The 25,045-nt window shown below is 38.2% G+C and overlaps 1 protein-coding gene across 11 annotated transcripts in view; it reads left to right on the forward strand.

Moving 5' to 3' along the window:
* Positions 1-25,045, forward strand: part of BBX (BBX high mobility group box domain containing) — a 267,943-nt gene that overhangs the window by 203,700 nt on the left and 39,198 nt on the right. For all 11 annotated transcript variants that reach the window (XM_025990005.2, XM_025990009.2, XM_025990010.2 and 8 more), the window contains 3 exons: positions 1,104-1,184; positions 4,226-4,300; positions 12,742-12,822. In XM_025990005.2, the coding sequence (XP_025845790.1) occupies positions 1,104-1,184; positions 4,226-4,300; positions 12,742-12,822 (237 nt within the window). The remainder of the gene's footprint in view (positions 1-1,103; positions 1,185-4,225; positions 4,301-12,741; positions 12,823-25,045) is intronic.

The raw sequence follows: 25,045 nt of genomic DNA on the forward strand, positions 1-25,045 counted from the left end.
CAGACAAGAAACAAATGTTTATGTCTCGTGGTGATAAATAAGAATAAGGGGACTATTGGATGTTAGTTAGGGAGGGGAGGTGTCATTTAAGTTCCTTCATCTGTAGAAGGGTCAGATCAGAGGAATGACAATATCCTCTCAATATTCTGTGACTCTCACGACTTTTGAATTATAGTTGGCTGCCTAAGTGATTATGTCACCCAAATGCAGATAGAGGTCGGTTTTAGCAATGAGATAAGAAAAGGAAGTGTGTGTCCTGACAAGAGTACTTGATTAATTAATAGCAAGAATTTCTTTTAATCCAGTGGTATTTCTATAACTATTGTTAATAATGAAGATCTCAAATGAAGATTGTAGAGCATTAAATGTTTACCAACATAGTGAATAGTGCAAAAGAAAACATGTTATAAAAGAAATTATTCTTAGGTAAATACTGACTTTTCTATGATTAGGATTTGTGTATAAACACATGAATACCTAAAAAAAACAAGAATTTGACTTTAGTTTTGTTTTCCCAAAGGTTTATATTATCAGATCCCATTTGTGTTTTCATGTAGTTGAATAATATAAAATACTGGGGAAACAGAAATGAAAGAAGTAGCTATATTTTGAAAGTGGTAGAAAGCCAAAAGATCAGATGGGCATCATTGTAGAAATTTCTCTTCAATTGATCTTAACTTTTGTAAAATGCATTGTTTTGTCCATCTCCTGCTTTTTATTCAATAATTTAACTGTTGGATGACACTTTGTGTAACTTTGTGAACTATAACTACTCTTTTGTCATAGTTTGCCTCAAGTAAGGAAATGAAAACCGTTCTCTCCTCAAATAGGAATGTTTGAGGGACACCTGGGTGGCTCAGTGGTTGAGCATCTGCCTTTGGCTCAGGTTGTGATCCCAGAGTCCTGGGATCGAGTCCTGCATCAGGCTTCCTGCAGGGAGCCTGCTTCTCTCTCTGCCTATGTCTCTGCCTTTTTCTTGTGTCTCTCATCAATAAATAAAACTTAAAAAAGAAAAAAGAAAAAGGAATGTTTGATGTGGCATGTGTCATCTGTTGTCTTCCAGAAACTATCCGTGTGCCTCATACCATCTTTCTTCATTTCAGATATCCTCTGGCACTTGTAGGCAGGATGTTTCGGAATCTCCTGAATTACGTCAGAAGTCCCCATTATTTCAGTTTGCTGAGGTAATATATTACAATTTATATTCAATGAGATTGTAATGTGAGTTTAAATTTAGGCTGATGGCAATAACTTAAAGCAATGAAGAATTCTCCTTAGCTCACTTAACCATAAATGGGAAGATAGAATCAAATTTTGGAAAAGGTATTTTGGAACTCCACAGTCTCTTAATTAAGGAATAACTATATTTATAGAAGCCTGTTATTAAGTCATAGTAAATATTGTTACATTTAAACTGCATCACTAATTTTTGTTCATGGGTAGTAAAGTTAGGAATACAATTGAATTACTGTTAGAACTTAGTCATTTATTAGCTGTTAATTTATCAGGCGTTAAATCGGAAGATGGAATCAACTCATGGGTATTGGCTATACATTGCATTCCTTTTTTTTTTTTTAATACACTTTGCTCTTAATTGAAATATTAGTGTGCATTTGGCATTTTTCAAAGTCTTATGTTTTGTGTCAAACCTGCTTGACTCAATATGTTTCTAACATTGCTTCAGAGATGATGTAGGAAAGCATGTTATCCTTAACATCAAGTCCATAAGGTTAAGACTGCTTCTCAAAATATCTTCATTTACCCTAGAACTCAATATGGAGCCATCATTGATTAATTTTTTTTAAAACCGTAACCCAGGCGGTCATGTCTTGATCATTTTAATTCTTTTACTAGACCTTTTTTTGCACTGTCATCCTTCCTAAATTTGCCATTGTGTTAGGTTTTGTACAAAGAGAGCATATTTTTATTTTCAGATTTCTTTTTTCCTCTCTAGTAGCCTTTCTTGGTGGTCTCAGCAGTTCATTGGCAAAACTACTCTTCACAAATGCAGAGGCCATTCCTTTTAAGACATTGTTTATAATGTGTAAATGCTTTGCTGATATCACGAGAACGTCATAATACATATTTGCTCACATATTCTTTATCACTTTCCTTTCTGCCTGTGTGAGATATGCTTGTGAATACAATTGTTTTGTATATTGTTTCCTTAAGAATTTAATGTCACAGAGGATTTACTCTGCACTCAAATTTTGAACAGTGGTTACAGAGGTATTAAATAATGTTGGTCCCAACTTTGAAAGCAGATATGCTCAACCCGTGATCCTTGAACCTCTAAAGATCTAATGAAAACCCTAAAATTCCATGTGAAATTTTGGGTGTATTGGCATATGTACATTTATGTGGGTTCTATAGCACACCTAAGATTCCAAAGAGATCCCCTAACTGTGCTTTTATATAAATGGTTCCCATCCCTAATCTGATATTTCATCAGGAGATCCCTATTCATGTGATTAACTAAGTATCTGTTTAACCCAATATTAATTTATAAGTAAATCTTTTTGTTTAGAAATTTGTGAATTTTAAAAAAAAAATCTAGATGGTTGATGCCAGTGGTTCTCTTCATTCATTGTCTTATTTAATCCTCAAAGGAAAATATAGGATAGGCAATTCCCCTTACATAAACTGGTTATTTTCTTTAACTTTTAGAGAGGAGTCATAGGAATAAAAAATGCTATCTGAAGTAAGACCCACCTTGTTCCTCAGGAAAATCCTTGTGGATTCATATTTGCAATATGTCACACTTATACATGGTGCTCCTTTGAAATAATAGGTTTCCTGGTCTGACCAAGAAGAATATAATTTTACCTTCAAATGTCTTTAAAACACATGGTTAAATTTTATTCATTCACAATGGTCTGTTTATATCTAGCTTGTTAAATAGGATCTGTATCTTTTTTTTTCCTTTTACTGATATTTATTCTAAAGATGCTTATATGTCTAATTATAGTGGCATTAAAGTTTTCTTAATGGTTTCAGCAGTGAATAAAGTCAATAATTCCATCAGTCTCTTTACTAATTCTTTCTCATCCCTAAACATTACTTTGATACTGTATCACCGACTGCCTCCATGGTTTTTCTAACAGCTTAATTTAATTAAGGTGAAAAAAATGACTCCTCTGATTGAAGAGTTATGATTAAGGTGCATCTGTTGCTTAGTAAGTACCCTTTGATGGAGTTGGTGAGCATAGTTAATTGAAGAAAAATACTTTTATGGGACTGGGAATGGGCTGAATTCATAATGCCCAGGCTTTGCTCTTGTGGCTCACTTTTACACTATTTTGTAGCTGGATAGAAGTCTTTTTCGCTTCAGAACCAAAATTGATAACTGACCTTGTTCTCAAAAGATCTTTGAAAAGTACTTCCATGGGGCCATCAGAGCAAACTTTTAATGAGGCTGCCATAATGGCCAAGGTGAAATGAAAGGCCTAGTTGAACCAACTGTGGTATGGTGGAGAACCCTCTATCCACTGTCAGATGCCTGAAGAATGATAGTGAGAGAGAGAGAAAGAAAGAGAGAGAATGCATGCATGGTGTTATAAAAGAAATGCTATTTCTATGTAGTGAATAATTTATTGAGTTCTGGTGCTACGCCAGGCAGTGTATTCTGTAGCTTTTCTTTTCACCATAATCCTGTAAAATGGAGATTATTCTCTTCATCATTATCATCAATTTATAGTTGGGAAAAATGGGCCTCAGAAAGATTAGCTGAGCTGCCCAAGGTCAGGTAGCTAGTGAGTAGTAAGCTAAGATTCAGTCCCAGATACCCTGAGCCATATCCATATGCTTCTCCAGCACTGTTTCCCAGCTGCCTGGAAGCAGAGAACAGCTTGTAGGGAGTGGTGTAGGAAAGAGAGAGTAGCTGACTTTTCTTGCAGCTTCCAGCTTTTAATAATATTTTTAAAAATATATGGAAATAAAGCAGTTCATCTCAAGTCTCCTCAGTGGCTGTTTGCAGCATACCTGATACCCTAGAAGAGACATGGCAAATGAGCCAAACTTGGTGTTTTGTTCTTCCAGTCATCTGTTTTTAGAAGAATGGCCTTTGTCTTCCCTTATCATTTAAACTGTTCTTCTAAAAGGCATTAAGGGTGATGATTCATGTCGTAATTTTTATCATTGTCTACAGTGGAAATATTTGGCGGAATCTATTAGTCTGATATGGGAAAACGTCCTTGTGCATTAAAAATAACTTGTTTCCTTTCAGATATCTTCAAGTACATCCCACCCTGAGACTCCTTCAAAACAGTGTCAAGCATCAGCCTTGTTTCAGTTTGCAGAGGTATTCTTTTTTTTTTTTTTTTTTTTTAATGATTATTGGGCTCAGAAACTTACTGAGCTCAGGAAATATCAGAATAGAGTTTTAATAACATACAGTGAACTTTAGGCATGCCTCTTGCCATTACGAAAATAATGCGCATAAGGGAATAGTTAATGCTTTTTGCTGCCTTTGCTATAATCATAGTCAGATCGGCCCCATATTTTGTATTCATTTTATAAGCATTCATTAAGGAGTTCATTTAGAATAGGCACTTTCCAGTAATTCATTTATTTCATTTTACCTTGTTTTTAATTTATTTTAGAAGCTTTGAAAAAACTGCTGTCCACATGAAGGCGGCCATAGGATTCCAATTTATTAAATGTTTCCAATAGTGAAATTAGATGCTGTGATTTATGAATAACTCAAAGTGGCTGCGGTGAATACAACCTGTTAAATCATCAGTACTTAGCTTTCAATGTGATGTAGCTTTCGCCAGCATTTTTATTAGTGTTTAATCCCAGGCTTAGATCAGGTCAATTCTTGCAGGATCTCAGATTTCTTTGGTTTGTCAGCCAGAGAGAGAGCACACACTAGAGAGTGCTTACTTAGTTGGTGCAAAGAAGCACATTTGATATGCTTGATTTTTGCCACAAAATCCCTGGCCTAAGCCATATGCTGCTCATTTCTAATGAGCACTGTATGACAAATAATGAAATGTATACGGGTCATGAATATAAAGTTGTGTCTGCTTTAAGTCTTTCCCCTTCTTCCTTTTTCAGTAATTCCAACCAAAAATAATATTATAAACTAAGCAGTTTTTTAAAGGGTTGAGAGAAAATGACAGGCAGGACTATTCTGTTTAATATTGATGTATTGAATCATTTTGATTCATTTGAATAAAGAGTGCTGCATAAATGAAATGTAAAATGATATCCTTTTGGCAGGAGAAAACCCAGCATCTTACTTTGGAAATGAGGAAAAATTACTTTCAGGTTTTACATTAAAAAAAGAAATACTGCTGCTTCTCAGGACACTTGTGTCAACCACTGTGACTTTATACCACCAATTGCCCTGCTTATCTTTTAGGCTTCTCTGCTACAGGGTTTGCTTTAGTTGCTGAGGGCTATTCTATAAAACTGGTAACAAAACTACCACCATTTATGAAGAACAATTTGCTTGATGAATCTGAATAAATTAAGATTTTATTATAATTTGTCATTATGATAAGCAGACTGTTCTTTCCAGTCTGGGGAAATTGTTTTAATACTTCCTTGCTTTCTTCCAGTTGGTGACATTCATTTATTTGATACTAGCAATTTTTTTAAGAGTAAAAGAAGAATTTTGATATGTTGACTAAGTTTGTTTTTAATCTTGATACCTGAGCCAGCTGCATGAAACTTTTTAGAAATATTTTATTTTCCTCAAAACAATGTATTTGCCATATATTCTGTTTGATTAAATTCTCCACTCTGTAGCAGGAATATTAGAAAGGTAGTGGCTCATCTTTAACACACCTGATATATATTAACTACCAAGAGTATCCAGCTTCATTTCAAATGTCAGTATGGGATATCACAGCTGGTGTTTCCAATAGTTATCTCCATTCAGAGCATGATTGTTATTTAAATAATATTATTACCATATTTATGAAGAGGTCCTGAAGCCTGGGCAGCTCTGAGGGACCAGTTTGATGATGTAACAGTGGCTGTCCTGTGATTCTAGAGAATGAGATCTGAGCCTCTCTTAAACAGATTAATGCTTCCTTGCTGCTCAGTATGCTCACTCCTTAAAGTATGAGAGGTTTTTTTTTCTATGAAAGAAAAGAACCTTTTCTCACTTGAGACTTGTGCAGGGTGATGTTTGCAGATTTCACTCCTCTGCTCTGTAGCACTGGTCTTCTGAGGGTTTTGGGGTTTTATCATGAGACATATATAGGATTTGAGAGAGCTTTAAAAAATTGATAATCTGAAAATTATTAGAGCTGTTTCAAGACCTCATAACAGAGGAAGGCATGTGTGGTGGAAAAACCAAAATAGTGTTTGCCTTAGAATCAGATGTAATTTCCCCTATCAACTCAGTATATGGTTTCCCCCTAGTTATATTTTGCATAGATTGATAATATGAGCCCTTTTCATTCCTAAGCAAATCAAATAATTACATACTTGGTTATTGTGGTGTTTCTCCCCATCGGATAGGGGCCCCCAGATGTGGGGCAATGATTTGGTAAAAGCTGGTGGCATGGGCGGTGACAAGAATTCACCTGAGGCAGAACAAAGGGGATAGAAGTTTAAGAAATAGACGGCAAGGGAAGCAGCAGGCAGGACAGCAGAAGAGAGGCAGGGGGCTGTTTTTTGGTTTGGGTTTTTTTTTTTTTTAATTAAAAAAATAAAATTTTAAAATTTAAATTCACTTAACATATAATATTAGTTTCGGAGGTAGAGGTTAGTGTTAACCCAGTACTTGTTATATCACATGCCCTCCTTAATGCCCATCACCCAGTTACCCCATCTGCCCACCCACTTCCCTTCCAGCAACCCTCAGTTTGTTTCCTGTAGTTAAGAGTCTCTTATGATTGTCTCTCTCTCTCTGGTTTCATCTTATTTTTTCTCTCTTCCTCTATGATCTTCTGTTTTGTTTCTTAAATTCCACATACAAGTGAGATCATATGATAATTATCTTTCTCTGTTTAACTTATTTCACTTAGCATAGTACCCTCTAGTTCCATCCACATCATTGCAAATGACAAGATTTTTTTTTTTTCTGATGGCTGAGTAGTATTCCATTGTCTGTTTTGTTTTTTTTTGTTTTTGTTTTTGTTTTTGTTTTAAAGAGGGAAGGTGTGGAGGTATGGGGACATACGGAATTCTCCCTATTTGAGGAGATTACAGTTACAACTGTGCCTTGATGTAAGTAGCCCATTGGTCAGTTAGGGCCTATGGATATCTTGAGGTTGGGTACCCCCCAAGGGCCAGTCTATATTCAGCCAAGTAGTTGCTGTGGACCCTTTCTACAGTCCATCGCTCAAAGCCTATTTGCCTAAAAGTGGCCTCTGCAGTTACTAATTATAACTGTTACATGTGATTATATAAGAGAAGTACACGATTCTCTAAGGATATATAACTTCTCTAGTCACTTGTCTCAGCTGGCCCAAGAGAGAACCCTAAGTTTCAATCTCTGCCATCTTAGGATCTGACCGTGTTGTCATTTGACTCTGGTTTACTCAAAGGCAAACAAGAGCTAACTGGATGAACCAATAAAATTACATACTGAAATCTGCTATGCGCACATGTATTGCAATAGAAATAGAATAGGCTGTAATTACTAACTATAATCATATCCCTAAAGCTGTTATCATTATTCCATAGAACACCCATCACCTTTGAGAAAACACAAAGACTCTTGAAATTCTTGTTTTAATTAGTCTACGGCAGAGGTTCTCAAACTCTAAAATGCACTGGAGTCCCCTCAAAGGCTTGTTCAAACACAGATTGCTGGACCTCACTCCCAGGGTTTCTGATTTACTGAGCCTGGCACGGGGGCCTGGGTATTTGCATTTCTAACAAAGTTTCCTATTAGGAAATCACAGTTTGAGGCCACTTTTCTGTAGTTTATAATTGTTACCGTGAATTATTAACTTGTCTTTGTTAAGGCACTTCCTAGTATCTCTTGGGCCTCATAGGGAAGGGATAAAGTGAAAAGGAGGATGAACACTAGTCTCAGCCAACTTATACTCCCTCTCTTTTCAGAAGGATTTCAGTCCTATTAATGTATGCTTAGAGAAAAGTGAATGTTTCTGTGATTTAGGAGACAATTTACTATTTAAAAATGGTTAGCTTTATAATATTATTTTAAGGTCAGACATGCAAATTCTTAGGGACCATTCCTGCTAATTTGATTTACAAACATTCATAACTCTAGGAAGAGATTAGCTAGATTTTCTCCTGGCAATGAGTCATTTATTGTGTAAAATAGCTATCCTAGAAATACCTGTTTTAAGAAATCCTAAGCCCCGGGCATTTCTGTAAGTCGAAGTTGTTTTTTCTTTCATACCAAGCCCTGGTGCCCTGCCTTGCAAGCTAAGAAGGATGTTTCTTTTTCTTAACCAAGTCTGATAGTTTCGAAGTTAACCAACTTGGAACTATTAAAAGTGAATAAAGAACATTTTGTTTGTAGATTCCCCATGAAAGTTTATGTTTAAAGGGAAAAAAATATATCTGCTTTGCAAGATCTAGGAAGAAATTTAGAGTGCATAGCCTGTCCCAGGCCCTTGTCCTTCCCATTTCTGTCTGTCTCCACTCCTTACTGCTAATCACAATTCATCTACATGCAACTTGGCCCATCTGAAGAGCCATTACTCTGTTTCCAGGCTCTGATCCATTACATTGGTCAGAATGAGTTTCCTCTCTGCATCTTTTGTTGTTTACAGGTAGAGTGACACATCCATCACATTTTAGATCTCATTTACTAAAGACTAATGACCACATGTAATGTCAGAAGGGAGCTATTGTCTTCTATTATTTAACAAGTCTGAAATCCATGACCGGTTCACATACTCTTTCTGTTGGCACAGCTAACTCTTACACCTAAAATAGATCTTTGCATTGAAACATTACATATTTTTGTTGAAGACAGAGAACTAATCTGGATGATTTGGAACAATAAATTTGGACATTAAAACTTCCCTTAGAAAGTATTTACTATGCCAATATAAATACAACTATAATCTCACCAAATTTAAGGCATTGCCACAATTGGATATAAGCAATAGGTACAAATTTAAAGCATTCATTTTCATGATGGACTGTTGAATATGTTACAGAATATTACACTCGACAAAAGCTGTATACTCACACTGCAGCTAATCAGTGTGAAAGTATTAATGTGTTTTATTAGACGCATTAATATTTCTTTTAAGGTAAGAAAGACCAATCATCCCATACTGTTCACTTTTTTTTTTTATTTTTATTATTTACTTAGTAATTATCAGTCATTTCCTCCCAGGCTGCATGTTTTATGATTCCCCTCATAATTACAAAAGACTTCCACTATTACCTAATTTGCTTTTGATCTTTACTACCTCCTTCCTTGATGTGGCTCCCCTACCTCAGGCAGCTATAAAATTATCACTTTAACATCCAGGGTGATCATTTTTCTTAGCATTTTTGTTGTACTTCACATCCTATTACACCCACTCTGTTTATTGAACAGTACATACAAGGCAAAGGAGAGACTATGGTGGAGTTAAGAGATTGGCAAGTGACATCCAATTTGAGGAAAATAAAAAACAAAGCCAAGAATTTACTATGCAGTATGGGCCACAAATGTTCCCTACCCGGAAGTGTAACGTAATGCACACATCCCTCCACCAGCTGACCAGACATTGAAAATCACACTAACGGTATTGTTCTTACTTGAAAGGCTGTGTAAGTCTCTTAAATAGGGGAAAAAAAAGGGGGGGGGGGGGGACGAGCAGTGGTATAATAAATTGGTATTGTACAAGCTCTAATGAAGCCATCAGGAGTGATCAGATTCATCAGAGAGAATGTACAAATAAAAAAGGAGAAGGTCCTAAGACAAAACCTTGAGGAGAAACATTTAAGGGCACACCAGAGAAAAGAGAACAAGGAGTGGCGGGTGGGGTGGGTAGGAGGAAAACAAGGATCCTTTAGCCATGGAAGCCCATAGAAGAGTTTCTCAAAAAAAAAAAAAAATGGTTAGCCACATCGAATGTTCCCAAGAAATCACCACAGTCCTTCCAGGAAAATTGCATTGGTAAGGCAATTCAGGAAATGTTGGGCTACTAAAGCACATTGACCCTACCCCCACACAAGCTTCTTTGGAAATCTTCCTTATACCTACAGATAGGTAAAACTCCTCCCCTGGGTGATGAGGGAACTAGTCTTACTAGACACAGGTGGTGGTTCCTTTTGAGCAGGTAAAGAACCATGCTCAAGCCTCAACTCAGACCTCTATGCATGAATTCAGGTGTCAGATGGTGCAGTCCCACATTCGTCACTGAGCCCCATAGTTGGCCATGCACAGGATGCGTAGTAGTGAACAAACATACCTACTGTCAAGGAGCGTAAACCTACAGCAACAAAAGCGACAGCAGAGAGAACCAGTGGAAGAACTAGATCCACACCCCATGCACCCCATTGTGGCTTAGAGCAGCGCTACCAGGCTTGCCCTCCAGTGATTCTTGAGAGTATCATGTGATTATATGACAGATTTAATATTCTACAGATTATGGAATGTCATAATTATCCTCCAACATTGCAATTTTTAATTCCATTCCAATTTCAGTATGTAAGTAATTTTTAGAACTCTACTAAAAGAGTTTATGTTTGTGTTACTAATGATAAATTCTTGTTAATAATTGCACCATTTATTGAGAGCTTAATATGAGCTCAACACTGTGCCAGACTCTTCATTAACATAAAATCTAATCTTCACAGCAGTAATATGGGGCAGGTATTACTGTTTCTATTTTGAAGATGAGCTAAATGAGACACAAAATCTTGATTATTTCCTGAAGTTAACACAGCAAGAAGTAATGAAGGCATGTCTGTCTGACACAAAGGTCATGTTCGTTCTTTTTATACAACCTTGGTTTAAGAGACTGACATCTGGGGACACCTGGGTGGCTTAGTGGTTGAGCATCCCACCTTTGGCTCAGGTCATGATCCCGAGGTCCCGGAATTGAGTCCCACCATCAGGCTCCCCACAGGGAACCTGCTTCTCCCTCTGCCTATGTGTCTGCCTCTCTCTGTCTCTCCTGAATAAATAAAAAGAAACTTAAAAAAAATAAATAAAAAAGACATCTGTGCTCAGTACTTCATTCCCTAAAGTCATTGAGAGGCGGTGTTCATTTCTCTTAGTTTAATGATAAGGTAATTAAATTCAACTTCTAGAAAAAGTAGAAATGGAACATATCAGAGAAAATTTAGCGAGAAGAAAATGTTCCAGACTTCAGGAAGATTGAGCCCCATTTAGTTAATTTTCTAAAGGAGAAGTGATTGGGATGAATAGCAAAGAACTGTTGAGAATGATGGTACCTATGATGAAAAAGTGCTTAAAAGTTCTGTAAGCTACACCCTTCTAAATGGCCCAGGTAGCTTATTAAATATTTGCTTCTACAAAGGCCTCTTATTCAGCAGGGATTCTAAGGAAAATCCTGTTAGCAGCAAGCACCCAGTCTCTCCTGGCATTGCCAGCATCTCAGAATTCCCTGGGGGGGTTGGGGTCACCTGTAAGGATGCAGTCGCCAGACAGAGCTGCCTCCTAAACTGAGAGCTACCTGTCTTAAATTGAGAAAGAATTCAGAATCGCGAAGACAATGAAAAGCTTACACCATAGCTAGCTGCTCTAATGATGACAGACCTTCTCCAGGAAAAGAATACTTTGTAATGATCCTTAAGAATGTGTGTCCTCAGCTTTTTTTACTGAGTGAGGCTAGAAATTGAAAATGAAGTTTTCACCTAAAAATGAAAAAGGACAATGGAGTTCATTGCTATCAGGGCCCAGCTGCTGTTTGACCACATTTGCAGAAGAGCGTGCAGTGTAATGCTGTATATGCCGATGTGCCTCAACATAGGCCTTAACTGTAAGGCTTATTTTTTTTTTTTTTAAGATTTTATTTATTTAGAGAGAGAGAGAGAGAGGCAGAGGCACAGGCAGAGGGAGAAGCAGGCTTCATGCAGGGAGCCTGACGCGGGACTCGATCCTGGGTCTCCAAGATCATGCCCTGGGCTGCAGGCGGCGCTAAACCCCTGAGCCACCCGGGCTGCCCTGTAAGGCTTATTTTAGATTTGTGGTCTCGATTGTCAATCTTTGTGTATGCTTTAGAGCATTCTCTCAAAGCCAGGGCCAGTGTTCTTTATAAAACCCTTAGCTTCTCCAGCTCCTGCCATATTACCCTAGTACATTTATATTGGATTCTCAAAAAAAGTATTTGTTGACTGACAGTGCTATGTTCCCTAAATATTTTAGAGATTCCAAGGAAAACAGGATTTTTCCTGTTGTTTGGAATTGGTGCTATTGTCTGAAATATTTTATTCCTTTAAAAAAAAATAATAAAACCCAACTTGCTGCTTTTGGTACATACAAAAGGACTCTAAATCTCTTGTGTTTGGCCAGTCCATGAATTGGTGTTTATATAGAAATGGAAATGCATATCTTGTGTTAAGGTTGTGGAGTTAAATTCAAAGCTTGGAGTATACAAGATAATACTCTTGTCATTAAACAGCTATCCAAGCCACACCTTGTTTTTGTTACAATATTTGAGGTTGTTTACTAAAATCAGTTTCAAAAATTATCCTAAATATGACATATTTGAAGTTACTTAGTACTTAGGAGCAATGATGTTCTCAAAAACTAAAGAAAGTTCCTGAGTGCGTATAAATAGGAAGCAAAGATTTTGTTAACATAATTAATACTCTTTATCTGAATTGTTTTCCATATAGATTTCTTCAAACACTTCACAGTTGGGTGGTGCTGAACCTGTGAAACGCTGTGGGAAGTCTGCACTCTTTCAACTGGCAGAGGCAAGTTTCTAACAATATGTAGAGACAAAATCTGAAGAGGTGGAAACCACAAAAAAGTTCACCATAACAGTGTTCTTTAAACTGTACCATCTCACCCGTGATCAGAAAGTGTGTTGTTGTATCTAATTTTCAACCATGAGAGGGTTAGCCTTTAATTTAGGAAGAAAGGAGTTTTGCTACGAAAAGTCAGTAAGCCCTGGAAAAGGGCACTCAGGGAAATGGCAAAATCTTTTTTCACATGTAGTATTGTAAAATAAGGTCAGTTTTTGTCTTAGATTGGTAAGCTAAGTCCAGCCTAAACCTAGAAGAACGCCCAGAGTCATTTTTCTCTTCTCGGGTTCTCTTATAGCATCTGTAAATTCCTAGAAGACACTACTTTTAAACCAGGTGGTTGATGGTTTAACTTGTTGGGTTTTTTGTTTTGGTTTTGGTTTGTGTGTGTGTGTGTGTGTGTGTGTGTAGAACTCTAAATGTCTTAAAATCTGGTTTTGTAACACCTATCAGTTGTGCACTTGATGTGACATGGGTATAAAATACTGCTGTTCCTTTGGCAAAATAGAAAATGTACTTTCATACAAGAGCCCTTGTTTGGTGGTGGTGGGTTGGCGAGAAAGGTGCCAGAAGCAGTTGTTGCTAGGGTTGGCAGGGACCTTGGTTTTCTCTGCCTACCTGTGACTGCTCTGCCTTTCTTCTGTGAAAGAAATGTCTTTAGCACTAGGAAACGATAATAGCAGTTTTCTCTTTGGGTGAGACAAATTAGGAGGCACAAAGCGGGTGACCAATATCTCTTATATTGAATTTTTTTCTTTTCTCTCATTTTTCTGGCTTCCTTCCAATGAGTTCCTTCTGAGATTTTTTGTGAGTGATAGGATTCTTTTTATAAAGCCTTTTGTAGTTTATTAAATTTAATGGGACAACCTATCATTTTCTAAATTTTATGGTAGCTTATATCATAAATCTAGGAGTCTTAAATATGTTTAAATTAAGTTTTTTAAGTCTAGCCAGATCCACATTAGAAATAGAAAAATACAAAGGCCTGAAATAGTAAAATATATAAACAGTGGAACAAATGAACCCTTTGTTGTCTGACATTAAGCTGACATGCTTCTTATAAGACAAAATCAGACCCAGATAAAGGGCTAAAAATGACTAGAAAACTTCCAAAGTCGATGTGCCTCAACATAGGCCTTAACTGTTATTTTAAAAAGAGAGCATCATTTTAAAAAGAGAATCATTTTAAAAAGAACTGAATGAGTCAGTGGCAAAGTACTACTTGAGAATGAACTGAAATGGTAAAGATCTGTCAACAAGTGTGCCTTGGGCAAACAAATCTTAGTAAACAGAGAAATAATGAGGTCATGGATTTAGTATTTTTAAGACCCCATACATTGTCAAGACACTGTATCTGAAAGAAGTGACTATTTTTCTTGAATAACACGAACGTATGGCCCTCTGCATTTCCATTTGTGTGTGTATGTGTGCACACCTGCATATATGCATGCACACCTGCACACACACGTGCACGCTTATATACATTCATAGTATATACATAACCCTAAATTGTAAAACAAGCTAACTCATATTAATATATCTTTATCGAACAGTTTTATATTAGAAATGTATGGACCTTTGAGGTACTTTGCTGTGGAGGGTGCTAGAGAGAGGTTTTTTTTTTTTTTTTTTTTTTTTTCATTTTCTTTCTTTGGTATAACAGTTATATATATGTAAAAAAAGGATTCCCTATTAAATCAGAGCTCATTAAAAAGAACATTCTTCTAATTTGTAGGGATGCATCCCAAATATGAAACAGATGCTATGGTTTAACAGATGTTTGAATGCTGGTATCATAATTTTAAAGGGGTAAAATGACTGCAATAAGCCTATTCCAATTATAGCAAATCAGCTTATACTCAGACTTGGTTTCTTTTAACATCTGAGTAAAAATATATGCTTTTGATAAAACAGGGCTGCTAAAAAATAATTTACCAAGAAAATCTCACATTATTATTTGCACTACATGAATATGATGCCATAATGCTAATAGACTGTGTTTTAGAATAACATTCTAAATCCTTCCCAGTTTCTAATTAAACATAAATATGTGCACAATGGATTAATCAGCATCTCCAAATAATCACCAGTAGAAATATGCTTCCTCAATTTTTTTTTATTCCATGTGTATTTGATATTCATTTTTCTTGAACTGAACATAATATTTAATTATTTCGGGTGCCTCTTTAAACAAGTATAACAGGATATGGAGGAGGATTTTTCCTGTTGCTTGGAATTGGTGCTATTGTCTGAAATATGAAAGAATGGCTTTAAATTCACACACATCAAAGGGAAATCCACCAGGAAGCCACCTTCAGTTTGGGCCAGATCCTTCACTTGAGATAAAGAGATGGTCTAATCCACCTACTATCCCATATACCACTTCGGGGTTTCTCCTTTTGTTGTCATCCTAACTCCCAATTCATCAGTGGGATAGGGGCTCTCAAAGATTATCCAGTCATCCGGAATATTTTGGCCTTGCTCCCTATCCCAAAGAGGAAAGGAAGGAAGTGCTTTCCACTCTTCATCCCTGCCCCCTGTCAAGCAAAGTGAAGGCAGCTCTAAGACAATCTTTGTTAAAGATGGAGGGCTATCTGCAAGAGGTATCTTCTCATTCTTTGGTGAGACAAGAAATGTTTTAGACATGGACTTAACTGCTGTGCCCTTCACCTGACTGACGAGGGAAGGAGAGAACTGGAGGACATTGGCTACACGGAGAGGCCTGGAATGGCCTGCTGTACTTTCCGGTTTGGCATTGTAAAGATGCATTAGTTTTCACAGGTGAAGTGGACAAATAAAAGCATTTCAGTATCATCAGGCAAGAAGCCATGAGACAGTCATGGGGGCAGGGCTTGGCAGAGAGAGAGCAGGCCTGGGACAGTCTCTGACATCAGGAAATACGCAACAGAGACAGCTTTGCTCAGGACACTGATGAGCTCCCATGAGTAAGAGTGGTGTTTCCACCAGTACAGCTGTCCTAGTACTAAAATACTTACCATTGTTAGTAATAAAAACTGTGACCCAAACCCCCTTGCTGTGGCATCCCTGGGCTCTCCTGATCCTTTCAGCAACCAGAGGACATAGCAAGGGGCCTGCAAGACCAGTTCCAGCCCCTGGACTGCATCCCTTCTGATCAGTTGGCACCCTTGCCTCTTTAATATTTTGTATACCATCCCTGTCCTTGGCATCCCCTGACAAGGTCTGTTCAGCCTTACGTAGAGTTAGCAGGAACAGATTGGAAAAAAAAAAAAGAGAGACCTAACCATGGGCAGGTGGTTTTGCCTCCACCATGCTTCTGCTGTCCTCTACCGCAGAAACTTTAGGCCTTGTGAAGGGAAGGGCCAGCAACCAGCCCAGGAACGAACCCCTCGCCCTACCCCACCTCCCTTCCAGGGGCTGACACGGGAGGAGGGCTGAATAAGGAGACCTCCCAAAGATACAGGAGCTGTTGCTTGCATGAAATGTCTTGCTGGTGAAAAGCAAGAAACATTTTGGGCCTGCACTTACTGTTGTGCCCTACACCCACTTGGGCAGGCAGAAAGAAAATTGGAGGAAGTTGGCAGCAGACACAAAGAGACTTGGATTGGCCTGCACTCAGTCTTGGCATTGTAAGGACCCCTTCTATTTCCTGAGACCCTGTAGCCAGGAGATGCCCCGGGGAAGGCCCTGTTTCAGGCATTTGATTGGCATTTTAAACTGGGTGGATTTTTAATAGCTGAAAGTGACCTGAAAATTCTGGGATGTGTTCCAGGTATTTTTTAGGAATCTACTCCAGTTAGGAAGGGAGTTGGCATAGTGCTGCCAAGGTCAGGGAATTGAGAAGAAAATACAGTCCTTAATGTTTGGACCTCCATGAGGTTCGTAGTGTTCAGTTAATCAGTTGCTTAATCTGTGCAGGTACTATAATGCGTTTAATTTTGAAATTAATTAGGTCAGGTCATACAAAGAATAGCAAACCATCCCCCTGGAGGTCATTGTATATTATAGTTGCTATATAGTTGGAGGACACACAGAGACATCTTTACCAGTGCATTTTAGTAAAGAAAATTGTACACTTGAAGATCCCTGGTATCAAAATTGCTTAGTATATATAGTAAGATGGACAGTTGATTCATTTATCCCAACAATAATTGTTGAGGGCCTATTCCATGCCAGTAACAGTGAAGCTGCTGAAGTTAACCTGCATACAGATGTACAAATAATGTTTATTGTGATGTGATGAGCTGTGAATTTCTAAGATCAGGGGCGTACGTACACTTCACCTCCAGGTGCAGTTTTGGTGTTTTAGAGTACCGCTAGAGACCGGAACTTATCCTCAAAATAGCAGTCTTTGTTTTCTTCTGTTTTTCTGAAATAGTTTTATGTGTTCTTTAAAATAGATTCTAAATTTTAATAGCAGATGGTAAGTTGTATTATCTCACCTAAGATAACGACTTTATTACCTGCTATGTGGTAGGCAGTTTTCCTAGTACTTTATATGTACTCATTGAATATTCACACCTGTCTTCCGAGATAGGTAGTCATTCCTCTGACACATTAGGAAACCAAAGGGCAGAGAGGTTTTGTGACTTGCCCAAGGTCAAGTGTACAGGAAGTTAAAGCCTCCATAGAAACCGGGCAGTCTGTCTCCACAGCCCGGACTCGTCCACACTGGGCTACTCTGTCACCTTAATATAGATGAATGTGAAAGACTCTGCAAGTTGCTTGTTATAGGACTTTGCGTATTATAGAAGGCTCTATGGAAGACAGCTTACTCCTACACATATGTGTATGGCTGAATAAGATGACAGATTTTTCAAGACTACTGTCAAAGAAATGGAGCTGATATTTCCTTTTTAAAAAGTGTCTGTACTTTTGAAACTGCCAAGATACATCTTACACCCTTAAATAAGTAAGTGCCTGTTTGTGAATATACTTTGGAAGATATTGTGAGGAAATTATGGTGTACGACTCCTGTCCTCCAAGAACTTATTCTCCAGTTGTAGAGAGATAAGATATAAAAATTTAAGGGTTGAGAAATAAATGTGCAAATGGTTTCACAGGGAACTGTGCAGTGAAATGACAAAGCTCTACTTGAGTGATGAATGATACACAAAGTGAATGTGTGAAGCCCAGAAAGAGAGGAATTAATAATAGCAAAAGTGTTGTGGAGACCGAGCCCAGAGACAGAGCACAAAGTTGGTTCTTGAGGAAGGAGTATTAGAATCCAGGGGTTGAAACTAGCAGCCTTTGGGCCACATTTAACTTGTAGAGATGCTTTTTTCAGCCCACAATTTGTTGACCTGTATCGCATTTTACATTTGAATTTAGTGGGTAATATTTTAAAAGTAGAGATTTCAAATACATATGTATGTCTGACTTCTCATGAAGATTTGTAGAATCTGGAGACACTGGTCCAGCCTTCGTACACGAAAATAATTGGTCAGAGCCTTTCCCTTCTGAGGCCAGCAGTCACTGCCAGTATCCACTTAACTTTGTGCCTCTACCTCTTTTGTACCTAAGCTCCCGTACACAGTGCAGATTGTGTCCTGCATGATTACATGGAGAGATGGGAGAGGTACAGCAGAGGGATAAAGGGATAAAGATGGGTGGATGACACCAACTAAATCAGACAGGCAGGAGTAGGGGCTGTGGGTGTAGGAGATGTATGGAAGGTGGAGTGTGGCCATGGTCAGATTGGGAGACTGTTCAGTGTGAAGCAAGAAAACTTGTGCTTGAAGATAGTGACGATTTGGGGTAAAGGCAAGCAGAAGGCAGACTTCCCTGGCAGCTGTGTATAGAATGGAGTAGAGAACTTCTGAGGACAGCTAGGTGTAAGAAGACAAGAGCCAGGATTGGGAAGGGGTGGGCTGGCAGTGGGAACAGGAGGTAGAGACAGACACCAAGGAGGTTGTGGGGGATGTTGTTGTTGGATCCATGATTGGGTCCATGTGAGAGGCAAAGGGAAAGGGGAGCTGGAGATGACCCCAGCTCTGAACCTGAATGATGGAAGAAGAATGGCAGCCCAGAGCACTGCTTCTGGAAGCCTGGATGTTTGTGAACAAAGAGGACAGCCCTATTAGCAGAAAAGACATGAAAGATGCTGAGGGTAGGGACAACTCAAGAAATCCACTACTGAAAGAGTCAGTAAGTAAGGGCAGTTGTCAAGGTAAATCATCAAGTTTGGAAAGCAGAGGCTCGTGTTCTTAGAGCACAGAAGAAAGAAAGGTAGAAAATAGTCACATAGGATTGCTGCATTTGGTCTGTGGTCGGTATTCTATTTTGCTTTATCTCAATTTATGAAACTAGTAATATATTAAGGTCAGGTTGAAGAACAGGTGCTTGGTCTCTACAGATATACTCATCGTGTGTAAAAAAAAAAAAAAAGTCAAGATTGTAGATATGGTGGTTCCAAGGGAATTGGTAAAGTTGTCTTGAACCCTATTTATTAAAAGAGGATATTGACATTTTCAGAGGCCTGACTCCCTGGTTTTTCTTGCATTAAAACTTGGAAAAACCACTTCTAATTAAAACCAAAGACATAGGTAAAGGAATTTATTCTAGTGTCTGTAAAAATTAGGTCTTAGGAAAAATGTTGGCTCATTTTAAGAAAAGCTGAATTATAATAAAATTACAGAGATTATAGGGACACCTGGGTGGCTCGGCGGTTGAACGTCTGCCTTTGGCTCAGGGTGTGATCCTGGTGTCCTGGGATTGAGTCCCATATTGGGCTCCTTGCTGGGAGCCTGCTTCTCCCTCTGTCTGTGTCTCTGCCTCTCTCTGTGTGTCTCTCATGAATAAATAAATAAAATCTTTAAAGAAATTATAGAGATTATATACCACATTGAAAAAATTAGGAAATGCCATTCCTCCAGGCACATTAGCATTCCCCACCACTGCCAATTATAGGTGGTGTTTGATCGAAGTGACTTCTTTTCATTTTCTCTGTGTCCTGACATAGTGTTGATGCTCAGTAGTACCCTCCATCCTGTTGGAACCCCCTGATGCCCAGAATCTCAGGGGACGGCTCTTACCCCGGCCCCTCCTTATACTCCCTATAACTGAACCCTAATACTTACAGTCGAGGGGATCTTTTCTTTGAAAGTGGTGTATTTCTTTCTGTAACTTTTTATGCAGAGATATGAGTCATATTTATGAAACTCCTGTCCTAAAACTTACCATCTCATTCCCAAACACTTTGGCTTATTTTTGGAGGAACTGAAATACAGGAATTCTCCTAGTGACTTCCTTAAACACTTCTAGGGGAAACTTTAGTAAATGGCCTGTGGAACAAAGGTCACCCCACCCCATCTGGAGTCTTGAGAAATGGTATAATCTCTGAAGAAATAGTAAAGAGACACACTTAAGCCACCTTTCCACCTGGCTATGTTTCTGTAAACCAAATAAAAAACTGCTTAATATGCTTAATATGTTGAGAGATGCTTAGACCACTGTTCTATGACCAGTTATCTTTTATAATAAAGAAAATTAAATTTTCCTAGCGTCATTGCTATTCTTTATTCTCTGAAACCATCAGCCAGTGTATGTTTATGGCAAAAACATTCTGGTTTTATTTAATTATGGGAGAAGCAAACATCTTGGAAAGCACTGCTAAGTGCCATCCTAGGGTTATGTCTACACTGCTTTGGCAGATAATAAGCCAGTACAAAATGACTATAAACGTACCTTGGCTGCAAAACATTTATTTTGTACTAGAAGGCAGAGATTTTGAAATTGAAACTTCTTGATTAGTGTCGGTCGATCTTTTTTCACACTGCCTTGTTTTTATCTAGCTGTATCCTTTATAATAGACAATGAAAGACAAAAGATAATTAAGAGTGAAATAATATGGTACATTTTGGAACAACTTATCCATTTCTTTGTACCAGTTAAAGGTCATCTACTTCTGTGCTATTATTCTTATCTAGTACACATGATTAATTATTTTTCACTGGTCATTTCACTAAGTCTTTTATAGCAGAACACATTAAAGAAATGAATCGATACCTTAACATTTGTAGAAAGAAATACATTTTAAAATGTCTTTGATTCAAAGAGATAAAAGCTTGCTTAGCACAGATTTATTATGTCTCTGTAGTCCCCAATAATAAACCCTGAGCCTATGTTGTGATCTTACCTAAACTGAAAATGGCAGTCTCCTTGAACTATAAGAAATAATCCCTCCACTGCACATTTCATCTCATCCCTTCAACGTTCCTATTGAAAGTTTTCTTTGTAATCATTTTTGAGGATAATTTTTTATACATCTGTCCAATATGTGCATCCTGTAGAACCTCAGTTTCAGCATCCTTGGTTTTCATTTTTCTTTTTTTTTATTTTTTTATTTTTTTAATAAATTAATTTTTATTGGTGTTCAATTTACCAACATACAGAAAAACACCCAGTGCTCATCCCATCAAGTGTCCCCCTCAGTGCCCGTCACCCATTCCTCCCCACCCCCCGCCCTCCTCCCCTTCCACCACCCCTAGTTCATTTTTCTTTTAGGGGTGAGTTACCATTTCTTCCGGGCCATTCTGGCTACACAAAACAGTGAGGAACTTCAGTTAGGTTTCAGTTATCAGAAGTAAAGCTAAATTATCGGTGATTAGTTTTCACTGTTGATCTTGGGAACCATAAGTAAGGAAGTGTGAATGCTGGTCCTAATTAGCATTGTTGTGGGTTTTTTTGTTTTTTTTATAGATTTGTAAGGTAACTCTGATATGAATCAGAATGCATTTTGGAATCCTCGGTTACCTCAGAATTAATGAACTGTTCAATACAAAACAATTATCTGTGGAATGCTTTCTTTTTGAAAGGTACTACGATATCCTTGGAGGAGAATACAAAGGTGAACAGGATCAATTTTGTGCCCCTCTGAGTTATAGTTATAAAAAAATATATATAGTGCCTGAGGGAATAGATAATAAATATCAAATATTTATGCCAGGCCTTTGATTTAAAACATTAACATTCTGACTTCTTTGAATACAGCCATGGGAATTCCATCCAGAAGGTGTCCTGCAGACGTATTACGTCCTCACTTTTAAAGAAGGTTATTGTTCAATTTAAAATAATAATAGAAGAATAAATTGTCATTTGCTAAGGCATATTTTGTTTCGAGGCTTGATTAATAACCAACCCTCTATTAAGGGCAACTTGACTAATTAATAACAGACATTAATTCTGTGCTTCCCACAATGCGGTTTTATTCACTTGAGTTCACTCTGATTTATGTTTCTCTGTGTCCACTGTGTGCTAATCTGTATGCATGTCCGTGCATGTGAACAGAATGTAGCTTGTATGCACTTTAATAAGTTTCACGAAAGTTAATTGATAGATTCTCTCAAAAGTAGATGAAAGTAGATGTTTGTACCCAGTAGTAGAACTGAGCTTAACTATATGTTTAATGAGAGTAGCTTCTTGAAAGATAACTGATTTAAGATCTCCTGCATCTAATTTTGTTGTATATGTTTTTTCCCAATTACAGAACCGTTCAACCCTAGAATGGAAAAATTAAAATACTTAGCGTACCAGGGCCATGACGTGCTACTAATGATATCCATAGGACGAGTACTGTTACTGCTATTTGCTAATGTTGATTCTGTATGGCACAAGGCCTCCGAGGGGTGGTTGTCAGAATACATTTATTCCTGTTCTCTACTAGCACTATTTCAAGTGCTATACATGTGCAGCTCATTGAACCTCCTAGTATTCCTAAGAGAAATACTGTTAACATCCATGGTTTATAGATGGGGAAACTAAGGCACAGAAAGCTTTATAGAAAATGAGCATAATCACAGGAAGAGCCAGCCTGCAGTCCCAGACAGTCTGGTTCCAGAATCCCTGCCTTTTGAAATAGCTTCTCAATATAGAATTTGCTCATATCTAAGAGTGATGTGATGGCATCTTCTAAGAGTCACCAAATCCATAGCTATTCCCAAGTTGTTTGTTTTATGTGGAAATATGGACTCTTAACTCCTGGAGACTTTTGAAAATTATTTCTAATAATAAAATGTTTGAAATCATAGAAGAGATTATAAAAACTGGGAATTAAAGTTTCCCCCAAAAAGGTCTTCTTTTTTCAAATGTGCTATTCCAGAGTCTGTTTTGATGGTTCATATCTCTGGTGGCTGGGTGCCTGTGTCCCCTTGATTTCCAGCTGGGTTCAGCCAGTGGGAGACTCTGGTGGGAAAATATGGAATGAGGGGAAGAGAGGGGCCAGGATGTGGGAAGGGATGGAGATGGCTGGGGGTAAAACAGAGGTAACATCTCTTCCACGTATTCGGTTCTCTCCATTTAGACCGACCATGGTTCCTTCTTCCTCTGGGGATCTTCCCCCCCTTTGTTCCTGCTGTTGCTAATCCTTAGATTGCCTCACCAACCTCCTGTTTGGGCATCATAGTTCTTCGTGTCCTGTGTAAACAAACTGTGCCTTGCATTAAATTCCCTCTGCTAGATGTGCTTTAAGTTGTTTTTTGTTTTTCGTTTTTTTAAGATTTTATTTATTCATGAGAGACACAGAGAGAGGCAGAGACATAGACAAAGGGAGAAGCAGGCTTCTCACAGGGAGCCTAATGTGGGACTTGATCCTGGATGTGGGGATCAAGACCTGAGCCAAAGGCAGACACTCAGCTACTGAGCCACCCAAGCGTCCCTACTTTAAGTTGTTTCTGTCTGCCTAGTTAGACCCTGACTAATATACAAGCCATTTTCATTTTCCAGTTGGTATCATTATAAAATAGGCTAAGAATGATGTTGGCATACTGTATTGATTCCAGCAAGACTTTTGACACACACGTTTTGTGAAGAAAATGGGAATTTAGACTGGATTATAAAACATTCTTTGATTGCTGAAGCTCATTAATGTTCAAATAAACCTGATGAAAGGCCTCTAGAAATCTGCCAGAAGGCTCTGTCCTTACCCATGTCCTGTTCAACATTATCAAAGATTTGGATGGAAACACAAAAAGCAGCCTTATAAAATGTGTCCATAACACAGAGATGGAAAGTAATGTAGTTCAGAGGTTGAAAAGACAAACTTTATAAGGAAAAATGGAAAATCTCACATCTATGTACAAGAAATATAGAATAGGAGAGGCCAAGTTTCCCAGCATATTATATGTGTAAAGAAATCCAGGATTTTTATTGACCACAAGCCCAGTACAAGGCAGAAGTCTGACCCTTCTTTTTTCTTTTTTAATGATTTATTTATTCATTTTAGTGAGAGAGAGAGAGCGCACACGCATGAGCATGTGGGCAAGGGGGTTAGTGTGCAGAGGGAGAGAAAGCAAACTATCTTTTGAGCGTGGACCCTGAAATCACAACCTGAGCCAAAACCAAGAGTTGAATACTTACGGGACTCCAGCACACAGGAACCCTGATCTTTTTTTTTTTTTTTTTTTTTTTTTTTTAATGGGAGGGGAGCAATTCTTCATCTTTGGGCCCCATTGGAAGATGAATTATGTCCCTTTCAGCTGGCAAGTTGGCAGTCCCACTTCTCATCTAGAGTAGTGCGGAAGGCTAGGAACTTACTCTAAGGAAGATACTAGTAAATTCACATTCCCTGGCCCTCATGAAGCTTTTTATGTAAAGTGTCTACACTTTTGTGTCACAGCAACCCAGTGAAGCGTGTATTACCCCATTTCTCAGCCTTCATTTCCCCATATGGATTCAAGTCGAAGTGTGGCCTTAGGCAAGCACTGTGTTGCTTGGTCCTGAACTCAGCTTACTTCAATAAAGCCCAGTTCTCGCTTCAGGACACCAGTACTGCACATAGATAAGAGAGTCCCAAGTTTTGAAAGGACGAGAAGCTTTTACATCTGATGAGCAGTTAAGGGAATTGGGACATTATGCCAGGAGAAGAGACTTAGGGGAACATACATCTGTCTTCCAGGATTTAGAAGTCTTTCACATGAAAGAGTGGATTACATTATGTGACTTTAGGGAACAACTAATACTGACAGAGTAATATTTTCCTCAAAATTTTAAAGATTTCAGAGAAAACTGCCCTCTAATGTGGTCACTGTCTTTGGGCAGAAAGTTGGATGATCAAGTCTCAGGAATATTGTAGTAAAATGAATTTCTGCATGAGGAAGGATGTTAAATTAGGTAACCTAGGGATCCCTGGGTGGCGCAGCGGTTTGGCGCCTGCCTTTGGCCCAGGGCGCGATCCTGGAGACCCGGGATCAAATCC

This window comes from Vulpes vulpes, chromosome 1, assembly GCF_048418805.1.
Source record: "Vulpes vulpes isolate BD-2025 chromosome 1, VulVul3, whole genome shotgun sequence".
NCBI lineage: Eukaryota > Metazoa > Chordata > Mammalia > Carnivora > Canidae > Vulpes > Vulpes vulpes.